General features: G+C 40.3%; 1 protein-coding gene across 2 annotated transcripts in view; it reads left to right on the forward strand.

Moving 5' to 3' along the window:
• The window catches only part of cdm (importin-13-like protein cdm), a 114,449-nt gene that overhangs the window by 82,068 nt on the left and 6,270 nt on the right, over positions 1 to 26,111 (forward strand). For both annotated transcript variants that reach the window (XM_068356937.1, XM_068356938.1), the window contains exons 4-18: positions 9,181 to 9,333; positions 10,229 to 10,313; positions 10,465 to 10,634; positions 12,003 to 12,137; positions 12,868 to 13,074; positions 15,017 to 15,196; positions 15,635 to 15,887; positions 16,730 to 16,911; positions 19,855 to 20,019; positions 20,995 to 21,138; positions 24,488 to 24,592; positions 24,815 to 24,952; positions 25,148 to 25,364; positions 25,520 to 25,681; positions 25,883 to 26,054. In XM_068356937.1, coding sequence (XP_068213038.1) covers positions 9,181 to 9,333; positions 10,229 to 10,313; positions 10,465 to 10,634; positions 12,003 to 12,137; positions 12,868 to 13,074; positions 15,017 to 15,196; positions 15,635 to 15,887; positions 16,730 to 16,911; positions 19,855 to 20,019; positions 20,995 to 21,138; positions 24,488 to 24,592; positions 24,815 to 24,952; positions 25,148 to 25,364; positions 25,520 to 25,681; positions 25,883 to 26,054 — 2,468 coding nt within the window. The remainder of the gene's footprint in view (positions 1 to 9,180; positions 9,334 to 10,228; positions 10,314 to 10,464; positions 10,635 to 12,002; positions 12,138 to 12,867; positions 13,075 to 15,016; positions 15,197 to 15,634; positions 15,888 to 16,729; positions 16,912 to 19,854; positions 20,020 to 20,994; positions 21,139 to 24,487; positions 24,593 to 24,814; positions 24,953 to 25,147; positions 25,365 to 25,519; positions 25,682 to 25,882; positions 26,055 to 26,111) is intronic.

Raw genomic sequence — 26,111 nt, forward strand, 5'->3', positions numbered from 1 at the left:
AACGCCAATTACGTCTGGGAGAACGATCAGGCGAAGACACAAACGTATCTGACACGCCTTTTCTACGGCGGTCAAGAGCAGCCTGGGAGATCGCAACAGGACTGTCTGAGGCGACGACTGACCGAGGATAAGCACCTCTCGCCCCCTTTCGGCTTTTGACGTACCTTCTCCCTTGGTCCTGGGAGCTTGGTAGAGGTCTCGACCTAGGGGTATGACAGATTCGATCAGTCGCCACCTCCACTGCACTTTCACAAGCACTAATTTCACTTACACCCTTACCTTTAAAGGCCTCCAATTGTGCTTTAATGGCCTCTAATTCAGCAGTTAATTTAGCATACCCAGGGTCATCCGTAGGCACAGATCCTGTAGAAGGGGCAGGAGTTACTTCATTCGGGGAAGGAATAACTTCCAAAGAGGTTACAATTAAAGGGTCAATAGATAAATCTAAGCTAGGCTCACTAGCAGACTTTGACTTTGATTTAGCTCTCCTAACTCTATCAACCTCAAGTTTGCGCACATAGCGCTTCATAGCTAACCAATTATCATAATTTAAAACCTCGCATTCCTTGCACCTATTATCTAGAGCACATTCAAACCCCCTGCAACCCATACAGATAGTGTGAGGGTCAACCGACGCTTTCGGCAACCTCACCTTGCAAATATCATTCGCACAAATACGAAAATGAATTTTTTCACTCATGATAAGAAAGGAAAAAAGACAAAAAACAAACACGATTGCCAAATCCCAACACAGTGTACTTCACCAAAAACGAAGTCCAAAAAGGCGATGAAGGGAAAGCGATCCGAAAAAACTCTTAAATGGCGGACCAACGATGTTGTCGATCCGGCCGGCAGAGATAATCTGAGGAACAGAAAACGGGAATGATTCCAAGTACCACCCTGTAAGGGTTGTTAACCATCTAACCACACAACCACCACAAGGCGGTTGCCGCGATTTTCGATTAGATTCTGCCGCAGTCGGAGACTCGGCTATATATATATATAACTGCCAGGCAAGTACTATTCATAAAACTTAGCTTTTTGGTTGCGATATGATGTAACTGGAAGGCGGTTAGCTTTTTGGTTATGATATGACGTAAGTGGAAGGCGGTGTCAGGAGGAGGGGAGGAGTTGTTGCCTAGATGGGGAATCCCTTTCCATGAAAACGTCTGGTAATTGAGGTTTGGGGGTTTCTTCCCTTCTCTTCGCTTTGGTGCAGGTTTTTTCTTTAATCAAAAACTGATCCAATGTTAGATGCTTTTGCCTCTTTTGCAGAATTTTATGGTAATGTGATGATATTACGTTATCATTGCAAAGGTTTACAGTTCTATTGGTTACTACGGTATCAGGATAGGTTTTTCCAACTAAAGCTTGAACTCCCCCCCCCCCCCACTCCCCACCCTTTGCACACATTATTCCCCTTTCCTTCCTCCTCCCCAGAAGACATATCCTCAGTCAAAGTCTCTTGTTCATTTTTAAGGTGTTCCAACTCTTGTAGTAAGCTCGGTACTGTGGTCTTCCAATAGCTCATCAACATTGTCATTGGCGACCTCCAAGCCCGTGCTTTATCTCGAGGAAACAGAGTCATTTAAAATTTTGTCGTTAGTACTAATGCCTGGTACACAATCAGGCTGAATTCATAGTGCCGTAGGTCTCTTGGTTGCTTGCATTATCAATAAGGCTAACGCAATTAATAATATGAAAATGATTTTTCCAAAATCCTTACAAAGTTAGCAGTGTCTCATTAGGGACTTCAAACCACTTCCGAAACAAGTCTTTAGTTTGTCATTTCTTAAAATAAAAAATTATCTGTTGATCAATGGGTTGTAGCAAAGGAGTTGTGTAAGACGGTAGATCATAAACTCAAAGTCTAACTCATTGACTAAATCATCATCCAAGCCTGGAGGGTGAACACGAACATTATCTAAAAAAAGACATTATTTTAGTGGGAAGTTCTTTTCTTGAAGATATGCTTTCACACACTGTGCAAAAACTTCATGTACCCACTTAGTAAAAAATTGCCGGGTCACCCAGCCCATTGAATTAGCACACCACATGACAGGCAATGTATTCTTAATGACATTGTTCTTTTTGAACACCCTTGGGTAGTCGGCATGATAAACTCAATGGGTTAATCTCAAAATCTCCACTTGCATTACTGCACAGTAGAAGAGTAAGCTTATCTTTCATTGGCTTGTGCCATGGTAATGCTTTTTCTTCTCTTGTAATAAGGATAAAGGTTCTCTTTGACATATTTTTTTTTTTTTCCAAAACAACCTGTATTTGTTCGAGAACGGGTATTTTCCACTCTACCTTTTTGGTAGAAAACCAACTTGTTCGAGCTTCAAGACGTTCGAATACCGAGGTTCTACTGTACTTTGCCCACCATCACCTACCTCCAGAGAAAGTTCCGGCTGCAATCAAACTGAGGAAGGTGCGATTGACAGGGTGGGCGATGCTTCTCCCCACTGCCACTGGTTACAACAGGATCGGTTGTTTACACCTCGTTAAAAGTTTGTTCCAACACGAATACTTACCTCGAACTACTTTCTTAGGAGTTACCTGTAATCTCCTCTCTACCGACCAGAGTTTTGTGTAGTATACCCTAAACCCGTTTTCTATGGAGGGCTAACTCGGGAGTAAGAGAACGTGCCCCGAGGGTAGCCTTTGAGCTAGGTCGAGGTCCGCTTGGGTCGTGAGCGCCAGTAAGTTCTCTGGTCGCGACGTGATACCACGTCGCTCTCGTCTCTCTCGACCCTTTGTGTCCACCTCGTGTGTCCCGCGTGTTTACCGCGTGGTAACTTGTGCTTATCCCTTGTGTTCCTGTGAGTTCACTACCCTTCCTTGTACTTTCCAAGTGTATTCCTTTGATTCCCTGCATTCCTGTTTCTTGTGTTTGTGCGTTATGGAGCAGATCCGCCGTTGTCCTGGGCCTAGAGCCGGAAAATCGTGCTTTGAGTGTGTTGGTTGGAGTGAAATTCAGTGGGTGCGTTACGGCACGAAGAAAAAGAAATCGTCGAAACGTTCACCCAGAAAATCTAGCGTCTCTTCGCCGCTACCGTCGCCCAGTGGACGGTCCGACAGGGCTTCTGTTTCTCCTTCCCCTACCCAGAGTAGGGGACGAGGTAAGTCCGTTGTGGGGAAAGAGCCGGGCGTTCTTCCCCAGGAGTCTGGTGTGTGTGAATTGGGAGTTGCGGGGCCTTCTCGGGCTAGTGAGGAGCCTGGTAGTGCTGTGTCAGGGAGTTCTGGAGACTCGGCCCTTGTGCTTGGGGGGGCACATTTCCTCCAATGACCCCTTATGGTGTAGCAATGTTATTCCTGTGTCTTCGCCCCCTTCGTGGGCCTGTGTTTCAGGTTCTTCGGCAGGCGGCGACACCCAGGGTAAGTTAGGCTCCGCAGTAAGTGATACCTTCGGATGGAAGCTCCCTAAAACGCCAGGTAGGTCCCCTATGCGGATGGAAGAGGGCCTGGATACCTGGTTCCCTAGTGTTGGGCGCCAACCCTCGTTCCCAACTCCTCTGACGGAGGTTCCAGAAACCTTCCTGCAACCCTCTACCTCGGGTACGCAACGAGTCACGAAGCCCTCCGCGGCCCCCGCTTCTGTCCGCCGTGCGGTTGGTACGGTGTTGTCGGGCTCTTCGGATGGTGGGGAGTCATTCTCTTCGGGAGAAGAAGCCAGGAGGAAACATCGGCGCCGGAGGGAGCGGTCCAGGAGCTGGCGTTCCCGCTCAAGATCCCGTTCCAGGTACAGCAGGAGGCGGTCCCGCTCTCCACGGAGGAAACACAGGAGGAGTAGGTCACCCGATGGTGATTGGGTATTCGTTCCCCGTAAGTCGGAGATACAGTGTTCCCCAGACCGGCGGTCCAGGGATTTCTCGCCAAGGAGACCATCCTCCAGACGTTGTTATGACCCTTGCAGGGAGAAACGCGAGAAGGCCTCTGCAGGCAGGCGTAAGACCGCGAAGCCTCCGGTTCACCCCGCCCAGCGGGGGAAACCGTGCTTCCTTACGGGCAGCCTGGCCGAATCAGCCCAGCTGGTGCGGCCCTCGGACTTTAAGGAACGGTTCCCGCTGTCGGGTCAGCCCACGGGATCCGCGTCCTCGTCCCCCAGAGAGCATGATCGGACGGTAGTCCTCGCCGGTTCGGCGATGCCTGTCCTAACCCCAGTCCCTGGTACGGAGGTCCCTGCCGGGGAAGACCAGTACCTCCGCAGGGGAGTGCCTGTTGTGCCAGAACCAAGGCGCCCGGTGGGAGTGCCCGGTGACCCGGCTCCCCGGGCCCAAGTCGAGGCTTCGGCCGACGGTAGGGAAGGTTCCCCGACAGAGGACTCGGCCTATAGAAAAGTAATAAGTCTGATCAGGAGACATCACAGGATTGAAGAACCGGTTGCTACCGATGAGGACTACTGGAGGTCCAGCCTTACCCGGTTGATGCAAGCTCCTGTCCAACAAAAAGCCTCCCTGGCACTTCCTGTGGCCCGAGATCTCGTCCTGGGCCCAGAGCACGTTGATAGAGTGGTGGCAGGCAATGCCGAAGCTCCCAAGACGCAGAGCTCTTCGAAGCTGCTCCAGGGGCTCAAAACACAGAGCAGGGTCTATGTGCCAGAGGGACAACGACCGGGAGCCTGCAAAGTGGAACCTGCTCTCGACATTCTGGGACAGGGCGCCTCGGAGGACAGAGCCTCTTCAGCCCCGATCTGTTTTTCTCAATCGGAGGCTGCGATGATGGAGGAAATGTCTAAGGACCTAGTGCACGTCTCTTCTTGGTTAGACTGGTGGGCTTCCACACTAGTGGGTGTGCAAGCAACTTATGACCTGACAGACCCAGAACAGCAAAGCCTCCTGAGGGAGCTTATCATCTCTAGGGGCAAGACCCCTAAGTTCCTCACCTACCAGTCCCTCGCCCTGTCAGCGAATTGGGTGCTTCGCAAGAGGGACACCATCCTGGCGAAGCTTTCCCGGAAGGTCCCAGACAGAGAGGCGAGGGCCATGAGGAGCCTTCCTGTGTGGGGTGACTCCTTGTTCCCCTTGAAGGAGTTAGAGGAGATCATGGAGAAGGTGGCTAAGAGGAAGGAAGTAAACGCGCCCAGGCCTACGCCAGTAAGGAGGCCTCCCTACAAGAGGTCAGTCTCAGACAGTGCCGCGGCGCCTCAGGCCCTTCCTAGCCTGATGAGGAGAGAAGTCCCTTCTTCCTCTTGGGCCTCAGCGCCTCAGCCCCCCCGTAGAGGAGCCCCAGCAGCGTCGGCCTCCTTTAGGACAGGTTATTCTGCCTCCAGGAGAGGCCGTTCAGGCCGCTCCTCCAGGAGGAGATAGAGTGGGAGGCCCCCCACTCTTGCCCAAGCCTCAGGTTGGGGATGCCTCAGACTATTTTGGCAAGCATGGAAAGCTCACGGAGCAGAGCCCTGGACAGTGTCCGTACTGAAGGAGGGCTACAGGTTACCGTTCTTAGCAGAACCTCCCCCTCTAATTCCGGCCAGCCTGTCGGAGTGGTTGGTACCCAAGGATCCGTTGAAGAGGGCTGCCCTTCAAGAGGAGGTGTCCACCATGTTGGAGAAGGGCGCCATGGAGGAGATCTTACACCCAGGGCCAGGTTTCTACAGCCGCCTGTTCCCGGTCGAAAAGGCGACGGGTGGGTGGAGACCGGTGATAGATCTGTCGGCTCTCAACAAGTTTATAAGAAAGACAGAGTTTAAAATGGACACGCCGAAGTCGGTCCTGCTGTCCTTGAGGGAGAAAGACTACATGATGACCATAGACCTCAAGGATGCTTACTTCCAAATTCCGGTCCACCCCTCGAGTCGAAAGTTTCTCCGGGTGAAATGGGGTACCCAGATCCTGCAATTCAAGACCTTTTGCTTCGGATTGTCAACAGCTCCCCAGGTATTCACGAGAGTCTTCACGACAGTCTCAGTGTGGGCTCACGAGCGAGGCATTCGCCTCATCCGGTACCTGGACGACTGGGCGCTCCTTGAAGGACGTTTTGAAGGAGCAAGGGATGAAACTTCTCCAGTTTTGCAAGGGTCTGGGTATCATGATCAACCCGGAAAAATCCAACCTATCTCCCTCCACCAGAATGACCTATTTGGGGATGACACTAGATTCCCTTCTAGTGAAAGCGTTTCCGTCGGAAGACAGAATAAGCAATCTGATGAAGATCCTTCGTCCGTTCCTGTCGGGGTAACCCAGGAGGGCGAAGGACTAGCAAAGACTAATAGGGCATCTGGTGTCATTGGAAAAACTGGTTCCCCAGGGGAGACTCAGACTCAGAGCCGTCCAATGGAACCTGAAGAACTTCTGGTGCCAACTGGACTCGCACCAGAAATTAATCCCAGTCCTACCAAACACAATACCCTCCCTGGAATGGTGGCATTGCCGGTAGAACTCGCTCAAGGGGATGCCCTTCGCGAACGATCCTCCCGAGTTACTTCTTTTCACAGACGCCTCCAACCAGGGATGGGGAGCCCATCTCCTCAACGGGACGGCAAGAGGAGCCTGGATGGACGGGGAGAAGGACCTACACATCAATGTCCTAGAGTTGAAGGCAGTCCAGAAAGCTTGCCTGCACTTCGTCGATCTACTAAGGGGAAACACTGTGGCGTTGATGTGCGACAACGCCACAGTGGTAGCGTACATAAAGAAGCAAGGAGGCTTGAAATCAAGGGAATTGTGCGATCTCGCCCTAGAGATCCTAGATTGGGCAGAAACGAACCAAGTTGTGTTATTGTCAAGGTTCATCCCCGGGAAAAAGAACGTGCTAGCCGACGGTCTCAGCAGGATGGGTCAAATAGTAGTGACAGAATGGTCCCTCCTTCCAGAAGTAGCCAAGCTCATCATTCAACGTTGGGGTTCCCCGGTGATGGACCTCTTTGCAACCAAACTGAACGCGCAACTTCCCGTGTATTGTTCTCCTGTCCCAGACCCAAGGGCAGCCTTGGAGGATGCCTTTCAGCACAAGTGGGACAACCTAGACGTGTACGCTTTTCCCCCCTTCACGTTGATCAGGCAAGTACTCAACTAGGTAAGGACTGCCCGAAACTTAAGGATGACTTTGGTAGCGCCCTGGTGGCCGGAGAGAGAGTGGTTCGCAGACCTAAAAGACCTGGCAAGTCATCCTCCGTGGCCACTCCCCGACAGGTCAGATCTTCTACGGCAGCCGCACTTTCTCAGGTTTCACGACAACCCACAGTCTTTACGCCTTCACGCCTGGAGACTATCGAGCGGCTCCTGAAGAAGGAAGGATATTCAGCAGCTACGGCTAAGAGGATGTCGCTATACCTGAGAAGGTCGTCGGCAGCGGTCTACCAAGCGAAGTGGGCCTCTTTCACGAAGTGGTGCGCTTCGAGGCGCATAAAGCCCCTCAAAGCCTCGGTCCCAGACATAGCAGACTTTCTGGTATATCTCAGGAACGAGATAGGAATGTCAATCCCAGCTATAAAAGGAGTGCGAGCTGCCTTGGGTCAAGTCTTCCTTCTGAAGGGCATCGACCTGGGTTCCTCTAGACACATCTCTATGCTTGTCAGGAGTTTTGAGCAGTCCTGCCCCCCACAAGCAGTTAGGGTGCCTCAGTGGGACTTAGCTAGGGTCCTGAAGATGTTAAGTGGCCCCCCCTTCGAGCCAATGAAGGATATCGTAGACAGGGATCTCACTCTCAAGACAGTCTTTTTGCTAGCCCTGGCTTCTGCGAAAAGAGTAGGGGAGATCCATGGGCTGTCTTATGACGTCTCTCATTCGAAGGGGTGGAAAGAGATCTCTTTCAAGTTTGTTCCTTCGTTTGTGGCGAAAACCCAGAACCCAGCTGTCTGGGACCCAAAATTCGAAGGTTTCTCTCTGCCAGCTATTCCTAGGACGGGGAATCCTGAGGATTTGAGGTTATGCCCTGTCCGTGCCATTAGAAAATACCTTGAAAGGACTGCACATCTCCGGCCAGGCATCAAGAGCCTTTTCGTCTCCACAGGTGTTACTAAGAAACAGGTATCGAATAATACCATTTCCTTCTGGTTGAGACAAGTTATTGCCAGGGCCTACAAGGAAGAAGGACTGGCCTTACCAGGCGCTCCCAAACCCCATGACATCAGGGGTCTGAGCACGTCCTTAGCCTTTGAGAAAAACATGGCAGTGGGTCAGATCCTTCGTGCAGGTACCTGATCGAACCAGTCAACCTTTACTGCCCATTACCTCAAGGACTACTCAAGGAGGTCCTTAGACGGGTTCTCCATGGGAACAGTCATCTCCGCGCTCCAAGTGATTTAACGGTAAAAGCCCCAGGCTCAATCGTGGTTAGCAAACCGGGAGACACAGGTTCGTTCCCTTTCACCCTAATCCCCGTTTTTCCTACCCTTATCGGAGATAACCCTATTGTAACCATTGGATAACACGTCTCTGCAACTGCGTTACTGGACTCAACGTCAGAAGAAGTTTTTCAAAGGGTGAGTACTTAGACACTAACGTGAGCTCTTTGTGTAGTTACCCTATCGTCCGTTTTCCTAGTATGATTTGTTTTTTATACCTAGGCCTCTTGGCTTCCGCTTGCTGGGTCTGAGGGTCAGGAAGGCACTCCCACCTCCTAAAGTGTAAGTCCTCTAAGAAAGTAGTTCGAGGTAAGTATTCGTGTTGGAACAAATCAAAAATTTTAAGTAATTTTTATTTTTCCTAACATACTTACCGAGAACTACTTTCGGGTAATGGCCCTCCCTACCTTCCCCGAGTGCCTCTCTGCCCTTGCAAGAATTTTTGCAACATCCGAGGAACTTACTGGCGCTCACGACCCAATTGGACCTCGACCTAGCGCAAAGGCTACCCTCTGGGCACGTTTTCTTACTCCCGAGTTAGCCCTCCATAGAAAACAGGTTTAGGGTATACTACACAAAACTCTGGTCGGTAGAGAGGAGATTACAGGTAACTCCTAAGAAAGTAGTTCTCGGTAAGTATGTTAGGAAAAATAAAAATTACTTAAAATTTTTTATTTTTATACCTTCATGTCAGCTTGCACTGATATCTATATCCTTTGTAAAAAGCAACAGGATTGTATTGTGAGGAAAAATACAAATTCCAAAGTTGTAATGTTTTGTAGTACCGTATATTCACTGTACAGTAGAGTATTGACTGGTTTTTCTGGTAGAACTCTTGGGTATGATCTTGCCTACGTAACCTTTGCTAAATCCCTGGCATGTTTTTGTTTCAGCTTGGAGCATATGTTATACATACCATCCAGTTAGATTGGACGACGGCGATACAAGATATCATTACTATGTTTGACCCAGGAACTGTGTCGGGCATCGATCCGTCCGTAGCTCTTAATTTACTTTTTAGCATCTTAACTATAATTCCAGAAGAGGTGAGTATAGCTTGTCCTTCAGTTTTGCATGGGGTTAATAGCATTTTAAGAAGTAAACTGTCAACATTTTTTAGTTTCGATATTACTGGTTCATTGCAGTAAAATAGTTGATCATGTATGAGTTGAATTTTGTCATACAAATAGGAAAGGTTAGGGAATTTCATAACCTACAATGTGTACAATCACTTTAGAAAAAACAAAAAACTATATGAAAAAGTCATCTTTAAAATTGACTTCTTAATATAATAACAAAAATGCTAAGAAAATTTTTAATATTCAACTTTATTATAGCGTATAGAACTCTTTTAAATGATTTTTAAATGAAAACAAATCCGATGAGAACCTAAGTAGTAGTAGGTGAGTGATGTAACCTTCCAAAAAAAAACTTTGGTTGAGTTGGGCTCCTTGAGACATTTAGATGTTCGAGTGTTCTTTGCCTTGTAAAGTTATAAAGGAAATATAATTGTTTTATTATGATTTTATGAGTGATATTTGCTGTCAGGAAAAGCCTAAATAGACATTAATTTGCGAAGAAGATATCCCCAGAATAACAGTCTTGAGAGAAAGCAGCAGGAAGGAGAGATACCCTTTGCTTACAATCATTGAATTTCTGCCTTTTGTTGGGCCATCAAGTATTGGAAAATACTGCAAAATTTACCTAACTAAAACATTTTTACAAATATTCCATAGGATTCAGTCTGCATTTCTCTTATATATATTTTCATGACAGATCTCTGAAAAAAATATGGAGGCTGATTAAAGGCTGGAAAGTGATCATATGTTTCAGGTGACAGGTTGGTGTTACCAGCCTGAAATTCTGTTTGTTTTAATATAGGATTCCTAATGTAGTTTTCTTGTGATAAAGTTTTGGTTACACTTCTCTTTTCATTCATAGCTTGAGACCATGCAGGAAGCGATGAGCATTAATAGTAAGGACAAACAAGTTATCACTGGGGCTGTAAGAAATAGTCATCAAGCAGGTGAGTTTGTGTGTCTGGAATATCTCAGGTTTTCTGCATAAACATCCTTATCGTTTTGTGATTTGGAATGAGGAATGTTGTGAAATATGCTATTAATTTGTAGTTAGATAATTAATTAGGATAATCCTATGATTTTCTTCTTAATTTACAGTTTTGAGCTTGATATCCCAAGTAATGCAGGCCGGCCAGGTCAGTAATGTTATCAAAGAAGTTGTATTGAAGACTTTGAATGCCTGGTTGAAGCTGTCCTTGCCCCTCTCGGAAACGAGGGACCTTTTAGTGGCTTTAATACCATACTCCAATTATGCACTTCTGTGTGAAGTAAGTTATATTTCCTCTTGTGGTAGTTTTGCAAGAAAGAATTGGATGTCGTAGATTTTTCTTGAGTATTGTGTAAATTTTTTTTTATTTCCTCCAGTTCAAGAGGATGGGAAATGAGCATACTGGATTGTAAAATGCAGGTGTGGAAGTCTGCAAAAGTAAATATTTTATATACACTTGTATTAAGATAATTTGCAGGTGTGTTCTAGATAAGGAGATATAGTAATGGAGTAAAAGGGCTGAATTGTCTTTGTATATAAATATATAGATACAACACTTTGATGTTTCTTGCATATAGTACTGTATCCTTTAAGGAGTGCAGGTTGTTGATAGCCAGAATTCAGGTCAAACAATGGCTCTGAATAATTTACTTTGTGAAATGTTGGTTTGATTAACCCTTTTACCCCCAGGCTATTTGGAACTTTCCAACCCTTAACCCCCAGGGGTTTATTTTTTTGAAGCACATTTTGCTATAGGTAGTATTTAAATTGCTCTAACAGTCTTAATTTTTGTCATAGAGAGGTCAGGTTGGTCTCATCCTTTTGGGAAATGCCTGATGTTTCTCAAAAATATGCAAAAAAAAAATGCAAATAGCAGTTTTTTACAAGGACGTAGCAGTACGTCCATGGGGGTAAAGGGATGAGTTTTGTGAAACGTACCAGTACGTCTTTTGGGGGTAAAAGGGTTAAGTAAATTATGTACAGTACTGTGTACTCAATTGTTTCTACACAAGTACAAACCCTTGTCCTTTGGTAGGGGTAGATTCTGATGACCGTTGGTAACGGCCAATGAATTACCAAGGTTCTGGCAACCTCTGCTAAGAATCACTGTAGGCTTATATATTTCTTTATTTCCTTTCCTCGCTGGACTATTTTTCCTTGTTGGAACCCTTGTTCTTGTAGCATCGTGTTTTTTCAACTAGGGTTATAGCTTAGTTAGTAGTAGTAATACCCTCTTGTTACCAGAATCTATGTAAAAAGTCTTAAGTCATTCCTCTCAGTGGTTGGGGACAAACTGTTTTCTAGTTGAAACAGTATCTATGATAACGAGTTTTGGGATAATTTCATTGCCGACATCAACAATTATCAATAAAGATTCATGTTTTACCATTTACATTTTTACTATGGTAGAATCTAAAATGTCACTTCATGTAAGGAGTTTTCATTTCATTACAATGTTGTGTGTGCTGTATTTTTTCATTGTCACATTTATTTTTATATTGTTGAATAGTATTCATAAGCATTTTTAATATCTTCTTTGCAAATTATTTTTTAGTGCAAATAGAAATTTAGATAAGAAAATTATTGATAAAATGTATAGCATATAATATTATTTGCTTTCGCTAATTGGAACCTCTCATGCTTTCAGCCTGTGATGGATGCCCTGCGTACTGCAGTGACAGACGTTGGTACCTATAATATTCCTAATACCGTTATGGAATTTGTAACACAGATGTTGCGGCTTGCTCCAATATTAGAAGAAGCGCAACGTGCGAGTGATGAGGTAATGTTTCGCACAAATTCGATAATTGTTTTATTATAGGAAAAATCTGCAATGGGAAATTAGTAATAGGAAATTATTATTATTATTATTATTATTATTATTATTATTATTATTTTTTTTTTTTTTTTTTTTTTTTTTTTTTTTTTTTTTTTTTTTTTTTTTTTTTTTGTCCAATGAAATTCACTGTTATGGCCAGCCAACCTTTATGACCAATTATTTTGCATCTTTTTTATGGATGTATTTGAATTTAAAGAAATTTTAATACAAAAAAGTCTAAAAGGGAAAATTATTAAGAGATCATTTAGGATTATTTTTTATCTTACTGAATTTCAATTTATTTTATAGCCAACTGCATTTCTATTTATTATGCAGCTGCATTGCAAATACTTTTTTTTATCCGACAGCACTGCAGATTTCTTTTTTATCCGGGGCCTTTTAGCCATTCCCTTTTATGTCTTCCAACTTTTTTCTGTCTTCAAATATAATTTTTAACTCGCATTAAAGGTCAAATTATTTGGGCAACCCGTCTAAAATCTGGCGATGGGATTCGATGGACAACAGTTCGGATTTCTGTGAGATATCAGAAAAACTTGGCATTTTCTGCGATAATAAATTGTCTTAAAAGTTCATCAAAATTATGTTCTATTATGCTGAATTACTGATGTCCTTATATTTATGATACAGATCAAATAAGAATAAAAGTTAATTTTCTCTTTATGGTTGATTTCAGAATACGGCATCGCTTATCTATAGCTTATTTACCTCAGTTGTGGAGTGTCACTCCAGGCTATTGCTGCAGTGTGCTCTGCAGGCAGAGCACCAGGCAACAGTGGTTCAGGTTGTGGCTCTTCTGCTTCAGTGTGCTGCTACTCCTGGCCAGTATCCTACAGATGAAACTACCTCTAACATTCCTTTTGCTGTTTGGTTTACCATTCAGGTAAGGAACTTTGCTTAACTGAATTTTTCATCAATACTGTATACACTTGACCCTTGTTAACCCTTTTACCCCCAAAGGACGTACTGGTACGTTTCACAAAAGCCATCCCTTTACCCCAATGGACGTACCGGTACGTCCTTGCAAAAGAATGCTATAATTTTTTTTTTTTTTCATATTTTTGATAATTTTTTGAGAAAATTCAGGCATTTTCCAAGAGAATGAGACCAACCTGACCTCTCTATGACAAAAATTAAGGCTGTTAGAGCAATTTAAAAAAGATATACTGCAAAATGTGCTGGAAAAAAAATAATCCCCTAGGGGTTAAGGGTTGGAAATTTCCAAAGAGCCTGGTGGTTAAAGGGTTAAGATTAAGGTTTTAAAAAAGGAAAAGTTAAATTGCTGATAAAACTTTAAACTTGATGACCCTTGTTAAAACATATTGTTATAATGAATTTCTGTTAAAATAGACATCTGACAAACTGAAGGTATATAAAATGGAAAAAGTTATATTGGACGAAACTTCAAAGTAGTGTAAGCGTTAAGCATCTGATGAAGAGTGTGGCGTCATAACAACCATCATTTATGACCTAAAGAAACAGAAAGACAACTGTTAAAGTTCTGCGATGATTTTATTTGGCTATTTATAACTGGGGTTTACAGTTGAAACCAATCACTAAGGCATTTCTTGGATTTTATTTGGCTATTTATAACTGGGGTTTACAGTTGAAACCAATCACTAAGGCATTTCTTGGATTTTATTTGGCTATTTATAACTGGGGTTTACAGTTAAAACCTATCTACATGAACATTTATAAGATTGCTTACATCTTTGTATTTGGTAGTTGGCATTGAAAATACAGCCATACATCTGTTTGCATTTGCCATTATTATCAATGTGTATGTATCTCTATCCATTTAGTTAAATATATTGAAGAGAAATAGAAGTTCTTAGGGAGCATAATAGAAAAGGAATGCTCTGTGGTATGGAATTTGATAGTAACTTGAAGATGGATTAAAGAAAACTATTTTTAACCTTTCATTGATTGTTTGCTTTATCTGTTTTACTCTGTAATTATACATAACAATACTATAAATGGATAAATAAGATATAACTACATCCAGAGGACATTAATCATGTTTGCATTTTATTAGCAAGATCAAGATGCCATTTGTTCATTGCCCCTTTTTAATTCAGTTGTTAGCCACTGTTTTTTTCCTGCCATCTGTTTGTTTACAGATTAATTGTGTACACTATCAATTGAATTAGAGCCATTAATTAAATCCAAAACCTAGCTGATCACAACATAATGATAATGCATGCCATTTTGGAATCACCAAAGGAAAACCCAAAGTTACACAAGTCATTGGTTTGTTTACAAAATTTGAAAATATTACAGCAACAAAAAAATTATTGCTAATAATAATGTACTTTGTATATAAAACTATTGTACTTCAAACTTTTTAGGTGATAATTTTAATAACATTATTACACAATTTTCACAGAATGATATAAAATATTTGAGAACCCATCATTATAGGAATATTAAAAAATCTGAAGAAAGTCCTAAGTCTAAAACACTCGTGGCCCAAGGAATTCCAGATAAGAGATTCTCAACCTGTAATAAGAATGAAATTATCATCATTATTATTACTATTATTAATCCGCCTTTTATATTGGACAATCGTCTATATCGGACATTCTTCCCTTACTAGTCCATAGCAACGAGAGTTAGTGTAGTAGAATAACTCTTAAAGAATGATTAATCCACATCAGCCATATTTGTTTTCCGTAATTATCTAAAGGCTCGTTACGTTTTGGTTAATGTACGGTTGGTATTTACAGGGACTCTTGTTTTTATATTTAGAAAAAATACAAAATGCTATTAGAATTTATAATTTAATGCCCGGAACTATAGAGTTAATTTTTTCTCTTATTGCACAGGATGATATTATGACTTTTGAAGGAGAGCAACAAGCAGAATTGTTGCAACTCTTTCAGCCAGTGTACCTGAAGTTGGTGGACACATTCATCCAAAAATCTTTGTTGCCTCCGGAGGACGCTCTAACCTCTGAAGAACAAGAAATGTTTCGTTGTTACCGACAAGATATCTGTGATACTTATGTGAGTTGGCAAAATTATTTCCATGGTTTTTGGTAGGGAAAATTGTGGATTGTTCGTATTGACTCTGATGACAACACTAGTCAACTGTGTGTTGGTTTTTTTAACATACAGTATTGTGGTATTGAATAAATTTTGTTTATTTCATGAATTATCATGAATATTACAAGTATGAGAAATTTCAATACATAATTGATAGAAATTTGAAATATTTTCCCATTTAGTATGTCCGTATCGGGTAATTTCTCTTCATTGACATCTTATTGCAGTAATGATATTGTAGTCTTATGAATTTTATGATTGAGTGTCCTAGTTTCAGTATGTTTCTCAGTAAATTTGAAGTTTTCTTTGTTACTGTTCGAATTTTTAAACTCATTCAATGAGTATTGATGCTTGTCAACATGTAAGAAACGTCTTTACTAATTAACACACCCTTTACAGATGTATGCCTATTATGTATTAAGAGGTGAAATGTTAAGTCACTTGGAAGTTCATCTGAAGGATGCTGTCGTCAAAATGCAAAGTAATCCTAGTGATTGGCGGTACCTTGAAGCTGTTCTCCACGCCTACTCTTCGGTTGCGGAGACTGTTGCAGAAACAGATAATTTCTACGTGCCAAGATTTATCCAGTCAATACCACAGATACCATTTTCCGATAATATACAATTAATATCTGTGGCACTGACTACCTTAGGTAAGTGTACAATGTATTATTTATATTTTCTTGGAAGGCCTACCACCACCTTGGCTTGAAAATTTGAGAGTATTGTAAAAATGTAACGAGTAAAAATTGTAGAGGGAGAGAAAATAAAAAGGGAATGATTTGAAGAGCAATAGTAAATGTAAATTGAGCATCATAGATCGTAGTTAAATCAAAACATTATTGTAAGGTTTTTGTTTCAAAAGAAATGTTATTCAGTGCAGACACTATTAATATTTGATAGAAAAAGTACTGTAGTGCCTAAATTTATCCCAACAGTCATAAAATGCTAAGCATTTGATGTTGTGGGTTGTGCAAAATTTAGACTAGAATCTCTTATTTATCTATTTTTTCAGGGTGTTCTAAGATGCATTATTAAGTGAAGCAATTTAGAGTTTTCAGCTTACTGTCGGGTCAACCTCGATTATACAGTATTCACTCTAAGCTTTTATTTGCTTTGACTGGTGTGTTCTGACATTGATGTGACAGATGGTACCAGCACGAGTTTTTTTTTAATTGTAGATTACACAACAGTTACTAGCAAAACCACAAAGGAAATAAGTTAGTTCAGTCTTTGTATTTTTATAGTTTGTTTACTGTCATCCTCCAAGTGCCATCAAGCTCTTGTATTGAGTTAGTTATGATAGACAAGTGTATTTTGATTGCACAAAGGGTTTTTCATTGGGTTAAACTTACATTTTATTTTATATAGTTCATCTCATGCTGTGACTTTGCTATCCAATCACGAGAACTTTATCTCCATTGTAGATTTAAGTGTTGACTGGTAGTTTTCAAAATATGGTAGTATAATACCATGTATTTTAATTTATTTTCAGGAGCCTATGCAGATTGGCTGAATTATCATCAAGATCACATGCATCACGTCATACCATTAATGGTTGAAGGACTAGTTAACGCCTCATTGGTTGGTGCCGCTTCACAAGCCCTGAGAGACCTAACACTTGAATGTCCTTTGACAATATCACCATTTTCTCAACCTATACTCACTAGTTGTCAGGTATTTTAAGTTCTTTTTGTTTTTGTGAATGTCTCCATACTATTAGTGTTGATTTTCCCAATAGAAATTGATCATTTCATGGAACTTAGCTTTATAAGATGTTTAAAGAATTTCTGTGTGTACTCTCATTGATATTAAAAGCAATACAACTCAATAAAGGAAGTCTGCATTTAAGCTAATCTTCCAATATCTTTAAGTTAACTTTTCTTGTGTCAGTATAACATGTAGTAAAATGATACAGCTCTTGTTTCCTTTTGCTTTGAAAATACAGTTATCAGTATTTTGAATACGAAATATCCTACTATTAAAAGGGAAAAATAAGGTGAAATTCTTAAAAACATTGTGCAACAAAGTGAATATGGTTTGTGTGTATATTAAATTTGGTGCAACTATTTAAAACTGTGGAATTGTTAATTGTTTGTATACGAATACAAAACCTCGTCCTTTGATAGGTGTACTGTATGATTTCAGCAAACCTGGAAAACTCGGCTGTTAAAAATATACCGAGGTGTCACTAGTTACTGGCAGGCAACGAGGATGCCTTGCCCCACTGCCAGCTCCCCGAGTACCCACTTGATTTCAGCTGCCGATGCTTATTAACATGATCTTGGCGGCTTAACCCGAACTTGGCTGAAGTTATAAACGATGGAGAAATAGAAAGTAGAAATGCAGGTTGTCGGTTGATCCCTATTCCTTATGCCATCCTGCAGGGGACATAATTGTTCAAAAGCTTCTCCCTCTGAGAAATGTTGGAAGAGACTATCCTCCCAATGACAGGTCTGCAACAGGAGAAGGAAGAAGTAATCTAAATGTGACTTCTTCAGGGTCTTCCTCAGTCCAAGCAGTTGGTGGGACTTCTTCCTCCTACTCCTGGTATCCTGCTCTTAGATCCTTCCCTGTCGTAGTGGTCTAGATCTAATTTCATTCGTGCTCGTCGGTGGTCCAAATCTAATTTTGTTCGAGCTCATGAGGTGTGAGGGTTACCTTTTTCCTCCTAGAAAAAACGGTACCCTACCACTCGGAAAGTCTCTTTTAAATACTTGCCAGATGTTGATCCTGGTGACTAGGCCTTGACGACATTATTGCCATCTTTGTGTTTGCAATGTGCTCCCTCCAAGGAGAGACTGATGTCGCCTCTTACTGGCTTACGTTAAGGGATAGCCGCTCCAGTTGCACCTGCTGGTGCTTCCTTAGTGCGTGAGGACCTTGATGCCCCTACACAACCATTCTCAAGAACTGTCCGACTTTAGGGAGATAAGAAAGATGTCGTTTCCTCAGCCGAAAGTTCAAAGGGACTTGCAGATGAGCCATGTTCTCTGCTGGATCATTAGTCACTTGAATGGAAAAGACAAATTGACGTCTTCCGATGACAAACATAATTGTGATTCAGATCTTTCTTGCAGAAAGTGAGCAGCAGCTGTTAAGCATGGCGCTAAGCATTCTCATGCCTCTTGGGATTCCTCCCTTGGGTGCATCTACCAGCGCCTTGCTTTTTGCGAACTTTTGAAAACTTAGTCTTTCTCCTGTTACTGCCCACACCTTGTGAGCATTGTCTTTTGCCATCCCACCTTCAATGAATGGTATCCTTTCTATGCTCAAGTCCTTTCTTTCCTATGCCAGAGCTTAAACATTCACCTGTTCATAAACTCAAAGGTGTTGTTCTCTCTGTTAGTGAATGATAGCAAGATTTTGGTCTTTCTTCTGGCACTGCATGCTCTTTAAGATATCAGTGTACAAGAGCATGCTGTGGGTCTCCAGCACACACCATCTCCCCCAACTTCTAAATTTGCAACTAGTCTGGTATCTTTAAATGATGGAGGGCTAGCGAGAGCTCAGCTCGTAGACAGGAGAGCGCGCTATTGCGATAGGAGTATAAACCCAACAATATACTATTGTCTTACGTTGCTTAGACGGTATCATTAGTGAACACCCAGCCTATAGGATAGATATAGTGTCAGAAAGTGGATTGGAGTCTATCACTCTTCTCCCGAGTGGCCCGAGTGCTTACACAACATTGAGATTTTAGCCAAGCAGTTAGGTGATGAGGAGTTCCTCCTGCCTATGTAAAAGTTTCTTATTAAAGGACGAAGGGTTCTTTGTATAGGAACAAATCGCAAATTTTAAAAGTAATTTGAATGTTTCCTGAGTACACAAACCTTACTCCTTTAATTTACGCCAACTGCATCATCCACCCCGCAAACCCTCTGTAAAGGTCAAAGTGGCTACTGGGTGAGCCGGCAGTGGAGCCGCAAGTCCCTGTCGCCTGCTGGTAACTACCAACACCTTGTTATATTTTTAACAGATGAATTTTATAGCTTCACTGAAATCATACCACTATTAAGGGGCTCTAGTTTGTGTATAGTAAGGAAAAATACAGATTACTTTTAAAATTTAGAAAAAATGTAATGCAGACAAAAAAAACAACTACAATATCAAATATAGGTGCTTTTGTAAGCAAGTGTTAAACAATGTATTTTTATTAAATGACACTACAATGAAATAAGCACGAGTGACCAGTTAACCCCCTAGGAGACTGAAAGGATTTATCAGTAGTATACCCTGTATACTGTAAGAAATCAAGTACCCTTGAAGATAGAAACAGTTGATGAAACAAATGAGATTTTATGAAAAATATATTTTAAAGTGTTTCGAATAACTCTGTAAATTTGGGCACTCGCCACACTTTATGAAGTTTTTTTTTATATTCACATTCTTATTTCTTAAGTATTATTTATCCAAACCTCATATTTATAATTCTGATACAATATCTATGTAATAAAATTTAAGTAAAACCATTTTTTATGTAAAATAATACTAAATCCAAATAGCAAATAAAATAAAAGGCACATATTCACTGGCTTGTAAAAAAATTAATCCTCTTGTTGCTGTTTTTCAATTTTAATGATTTTCAGTTTTTTATTATGTTTAATTTTTTTTTTCCAGAGAGCACTGGAGCAAAGTCGACTGGAAAGTGCAGAGACGGAACGCATAATGACGATAATAAGTCGTGTGCTCTCTGTTGGCAAGGACCAACCGACTATAATGACCTACCTCAACGATACACTGACGCCGTATATTTCACGTCTTAGTCATCTTAAGGATCTCATGGTGAGTGTGTTTTGCTGAATACCTGAAGTATGTTTCTACAGTGAAATTAATTTTATTCCAGTTAATGCGGCATTCGCTTATGTATGTGAATGTGGTGGAAGAAAGTTATCCAGTGTACGTTGCTAGGAAGTAACCTGGTTGCATGTTTTATGGGAAATTTTTTTGTTAATATATATGAACAGCAGTTGCCTTTCCATGCATATCATCTTCCATGACCATTGGTTCTTCATTAATTTATAAGAAAAGTGTATAACATTCTTCATTAACCCTTTTTTTTAACTGAGTTTCAAAGTTTATAAATGTTGCTGGGAAGTTTATGTTAACAGGCTATATATGTTTATGAAAATGCACCTCACTAAAACATTAGTTTATCATTTTGAATCAGTATTGAAGATACTGTATTTGAGATATTTTATTGCCAAGGCATATGCTGTACTAAATTCAGGTTAAATGAAAGTTAAAATATTGCTTGCTATTGGTAATGTTTTACACTGGTTTGTTGTTAAAATTCTTAGCACAGTATTTAGTTGAAATCATGGAAGGTAAATCTTAAGATTTTGCTCTCTTAGATACATGTAAGTTTGATTGGTTATTTACTTGTAACAATAATCTGGAGTTTTAACAGTTAATGAAAAATTTAAACATTAAATTATAGATGTGATGAAAAGTTCAGTAGATGCTTGAAATTGTAAAAGAGCTAGACTAAGCTGAATCTTGTAAGGAGCACAAAATGTAAAGTATTGAAAGGCTAAAAAAATTTTTATGATGATTTTCTAACCAGTCATCCATGTAACAGATGTGTGAAGCTAAAAACGATGATGATGATTATCTAAGGGAGACTATAAAAGATAAATTTTACCATTGTTGTTTTAGAAGTTGGTAGAGTTTTTGAGACTATGAGAAAAACTATTGCATTAAAATGACAAAACTGTTTTTTGATTAAATGAAACTAAAGACTTCCTTTCTGTATCATAGGGAAATGGCATTTCACGAGACCAGCATAACGAATTAGTGTCGCTTTTAAAATTATTGTCGTGTTTGGCGAGACATCTCAACCTTAACAATTCTACTGTCGAGGAAGATGAGGACGAAGATGGGACTACTCGTAGACATTCACAGGTAAGGCCTTCCTAATCTCATTCTTAAGGGAAGGGAGTTGAACAGGTATTAATTTGTCTAAACTGGACTTGATGTAAGCAGAAACAAGAGTAGAAGGAAAAGGTGGAATAGAATTGTGGGAAGTGATAAGTAGAGATAAGACTTTTAAATATATTCTACCGATAGATTGTTGCAACTAAAGTGGCAGCTTGGGAGAATGAACTTGGATCTTGAATTGTGATTGACATGGTGTGTTTTGTAAAAATGCGAGACCAACTTTGTCAGGGTCATTTAAAAAAAGTATTAAAAAAGGAAATGACAAGAAATTTTTTACTATTCTAATAATTATTTATATAAACATCGAAGATGAAGAGTTGTAACATTGAAATAAGCCTCCATTCTTTATAGCCATTGTTACTGTTATTAAACTATAGTACAGTATCTTCTGATTCAGCAATGTGAAGTGTGTGACCAAAAGCTTAATGAATTTTGTTTTAAGTCAAATTTCATGGAAAACGAGATGGAAAAGTATATTTAGAAATATATTGGTAGCAGTGAACTTTGGAACTGGAAGTTCCTATTAGGATATGTCACAAGAGGGAGAAAAACTAATAAATGCCACCTTCGAGGACAGTAACAATTTCATCTCCTAATCGGTGTGGAACAGCTGTGTGATATTCGACAGCGTAATGTATTCTTTTGTAGGATATACAAGTTACATGAGTAATTTTAACCTGTGTATGGTTTATATTTGTAAAAGACTTATCTGGACGTCGTCGCCTGTATCACCGGGAATGTTTTGGCGTCATTGTAGCGAAGGGTTTAAAACAATCTTTTTCTCTCCTTAGGAACAGCTAAATTGGAATTTCTGTCCAGTGTAAAATGTAGTAGAAATCCACAGCTATACAAAAAAAAAAATTTCAGATTATCTGTGCTTGCAGAATTATATTGGAGTGTGATCTAAATCAGTTAATGGAATTTTGAACTGGTAAGGCAATGAGAAGATACAGTAGTTTATAGCAAAATGGAAGTGGGTTAAAAGTACTGCATTTGACTATTACTATTATTATTATTTTTATTTTTACTACTCTGTTTGTTGAGTTTCAGAGCTAAACTCTACATTTAAGACTGCCTAAAATTGTTTTCAAGTAAGAATTACAAATAGAACAAGATCCAATTGAAGTACAGTAGTTTGACAGCAGAGTGAGTGAGCCAGAAGGTATTGCAGGGGTCATGGAAGTATACATCTAACATGCATAAGTCATCATAGTAGTAGCAGCAGCTCACTAATTGTGTACTATTAGGGGTGTATATTTAATTTGGCAGAAAGTTTGGCTTGATACTTTTATTGCTTGGAAAAGTTATTAATCTTTTTCAGTTGGTTGTAATATCAGGAAGTGTTATTTCCCCATATTGTTATTGCAATCTTTGAAGTAAAGAGAATGCAGCTATCTATAGAAGATATTAAAATGTTTTTGACTGGTTATTAAATACTTGACTGCTGGATCTTATCCTCTGTAAGATCCAGCAGTCAAGTATTTTGATTTCTCAAACAAATTATCTTCTATATCATGAAGAGGAGCACAGTTTACTAAATGGCTAAGTAACATTACTGTTCAATGGGTCATATGGGTAAATGCTAATAATGATAATTTATATAGCAGGAGAGGCCAGCCAGGTAGGGAATCACTGCCTACATTGTGGAAGCTCCAGTACTAGATAATCTCTCTTCAGTTCAGCTAATGCCTTGTTTAGAAAGGCCCTCCTCTTATATATCTCTTTTGCTTTTATCTTTGGGTCAAAGATCACAAAATAAATAGATTTTCAACTTAATTGATGTTCGTTCATTTCACTTCATGGAAATTTACAGTAGATATGTATGAAATGTATAAGTGGTTCATTAATGTTTTGTTTTACCTGATATTTCCTGGTCACAATGGGTGGTGTTGATAGACAAATTTATGAACTAGATAGAAAAATTAAGGGCATGGTAAGCAACAAATTCTCAACAAAATCATTTCTGACCTAGAATGTTTTTTATTTGAAGAAAATATGTAAAATGGAAGGAGGACAAGTTAAGCGTTTAATTCAGAAGCAACAATGAAACCGTGAAATATAAAAAACATAATGCTTCAGTAATAGGGAACACCATATTGTTGTAAAGGTGATCAAATGCAGTGGACATCTATGGGACTCCATTAATTTATATAGAGATGTGCTAATTATAAATATCTGCAAAAAAATAGGCTTTATAACTTATTTAGACATGATCCATGAGGAAACCTTTATGTTTTGATGGTTGGTGAAATATGTTTAATGAAGTTTAAGAGTATGTCCTCAGCGGAGCTGGAACGTGTCTTGAAAATGTTACTAAAGTAGTTAAAGATAGTTAGTGAGCATAGGTTGTCAAGAACTCCATTTTTGTCTAAGGCCGCAGTGAGTACCGGCGTGCTGTTGCGGCCTATCCTAAAGGATTTTATCATTTCGAAAGGAAGTGGGCCATTGATTTCATGACGAATGTGAAAGAGTTTCGTACTTGTCAGGTAAAAGGTGTTTGCTACAAATGGTTTATGGCTGGACCGACTCTGGACTCACTCTTTGCTTCTCGTGTAGGGTGTATAATTGTTCTCAATCACCCCTCTGTGCCGAGTGAAGAGCTGCTCGTGCAATGGTACGTGAACACTTTGAGGAGGAAGAAGGTTATCAAGTTTTCTCTGAGGTCAGCCATGGCAATGCCCAAGTTAACTCCAAAAAAGATGTTAAGCTCCATCCATTTCTTAAGAAGTGCTCCTGCCGTTTCAGCGTCTCTGCATACACCCCCGTTCTTCTTTTCTGGGTAGTATATGGCAGGAGTAGGAAGCGTTGGATCTGCATCGGTGAGTTTTTCAGGCTTTGGTCATGTGTGGAGTTCCCCAGTGATTACCACTCCTCAATGGGTGGTGGAAACACTTCTTTTTCTGTGCAGACCACTACCAATGAGTTTGACCTAAGGAAAGTAGCTTCATCTTAGCATAACTCGCTAAATCTGACTTGTTATAGGCCTCGGCTTACCACCATCCCTATTATAGGCAAGGAAGGGGTTGCTGAATTCATTATCTTCGCTCCAGAATAGGACCAAAGAGACTGATATTTCTAGGACTTTAACTCGCCAACAAGCACCTCAACCACCCCTATCAGTCCTGAAGCGAATGTCAAAAGTTGTCGAGTCGACAGTCAGGAGGGCGTTTACTAACCCATGCTCTGCCCGTTTTGTTAACATTAATGGCCATTGCAACCCCGCTAAAGAAATTCCCTATTACCAAAGACCCATGTTTGTAAAGCCAGGAAAAATAACTTGATTTTAAAATTTAGATCATTTTTTTTCTTTTAGGTGGTTAGCGGGGAGCCACAGCCTCTACTTTTAGTTCTACAGCAGTTGATGCCTTTGTTGTCAGATATTGCAGCCAAAGCGACTACAGATCAGGAGATTATAGAGGTGAGAATTGAAACATATTGAAATTTTGTCGTTATGAACAATATTCTTTTAATTTTTAAAGGAAATTTATTATCGATTGAAATTTAAGTGAATTTCTTCTTGGACAATATAATGACTTCAGTTGCTCACAATTTGTTGGTGAATAGTAAAGAATAAAGGATTTATTTTACAAACTTAATTTTTATTAGTGTATAAATTCCTGTTTTTTCTTCTTCTTTTTAGGCTTTGTGCAAGTTATTGAAGAATAGCATAAGCACATTGGTGGATGATTGTGTTGCAATTCTTCCGGCTATTTTAGAAATTATACCTCAGCTTTATGAAGCATCTCTTAACCCTGCAATACTAGATTTAGTCAAACAGGTAAGATTATCTCTTGGAATTCGTCTGTCGCCTAACCGAGGTTGGTGATTCAAAGAATTTATCAGTAATGTAATTAAACTAGATGGTAATAATTACACATTTTACATCAATTTTCGGATAGAAAAATTAAGTATTAATATTAAAGATGCATTTATTTAAGAATGGAAATGGTTTATACTTTTGCCTCTTCTCCAGCTTGTGATTTTGTTTGGTCGTGATGGCAACCAGGAAAACAACATGAGCGTTCTCTTACGAATGGTGACGGCTACGACCCTCAACAGAGCATCGGCAGACCTCTGGTCTAATACTGACGCTATCCATGGGTGTCTTCTGTTACTCTCTGCCTCTTTTAAAAAGACTCCGAATCTCATCGTTTCACATCATAATCATATAACCCCATTATTTCACTTAGGTGAGCTATGAACAGATATTGTTAGAGTTTCTGTGTTTTAATGATGAGAATATTTAATTGGAATGTATAACGGAAAGATTATGCTTTATGGCATTTTTTGTTATATATATATATTACGAGTAAGACTTAAATCCTTAAAATTTTTCTTATTGAAGGTGTGGAAGCCTTGAAACTTCCTGAGGAAGGCACCGTAAGAGCTGCCGGGCAGTTTCTTGCAAGTTTTATCAACCTCAGCCGAGACCCTAACGTCGGGTGTCTGCAGCCTGTAGTTGCTCACAATACAGAAACTCTTGTCAGGACGTTAATGTTTTGTATATGTAAGTTGTCTATAAAAGTTATTTTGTAGATACAATTTGAAGCACTTTGTAGTTGGTTATACTTAACTTTTAGCTTAGCTATATTGATGCATGGCAATATTAAAGTTTGTTAACCATGGTATGGTCAAAAGTTAATCTACTTTTCATGTATTTTTTTCTGGCATCTATAGAAATACGAATAATTGATTTTTTCTTTGCCAGGTAATTCTCCTCGACACAGTTTAACTAGCTTCAGTGATGTCTTGAGTGCGTTGTGCAAGATGTATGGAGACGATCTAGCACGCACGTTCAAAACTGTGCAAGCGGATGAAACGTTTTTGTCCCCACGGGTAAATGCTCAACAGAAGGAAGACTTTGCTAAGAAAGTCCTAAAGTAAGTGCATTAGTTTATGCAGTACAGTATAGGAAGTTATTCATTAATTTTTTTTCA

Source organism: Palaemon carinicauda, chromosome 33 (assembly GCF_036898095.1).
Source record: "Palaemon carinicauda isolate YSFRI2023 chromosome 33, ASM3689809v2, whole genome shotgun sequence".
Taxonomy (NCBI): Eukaryota; Metazoa; Arthropoda; class Malacostraca; order Decapoda; family Palaemonidae; genus Palaemon; species Palaemon carinicauda.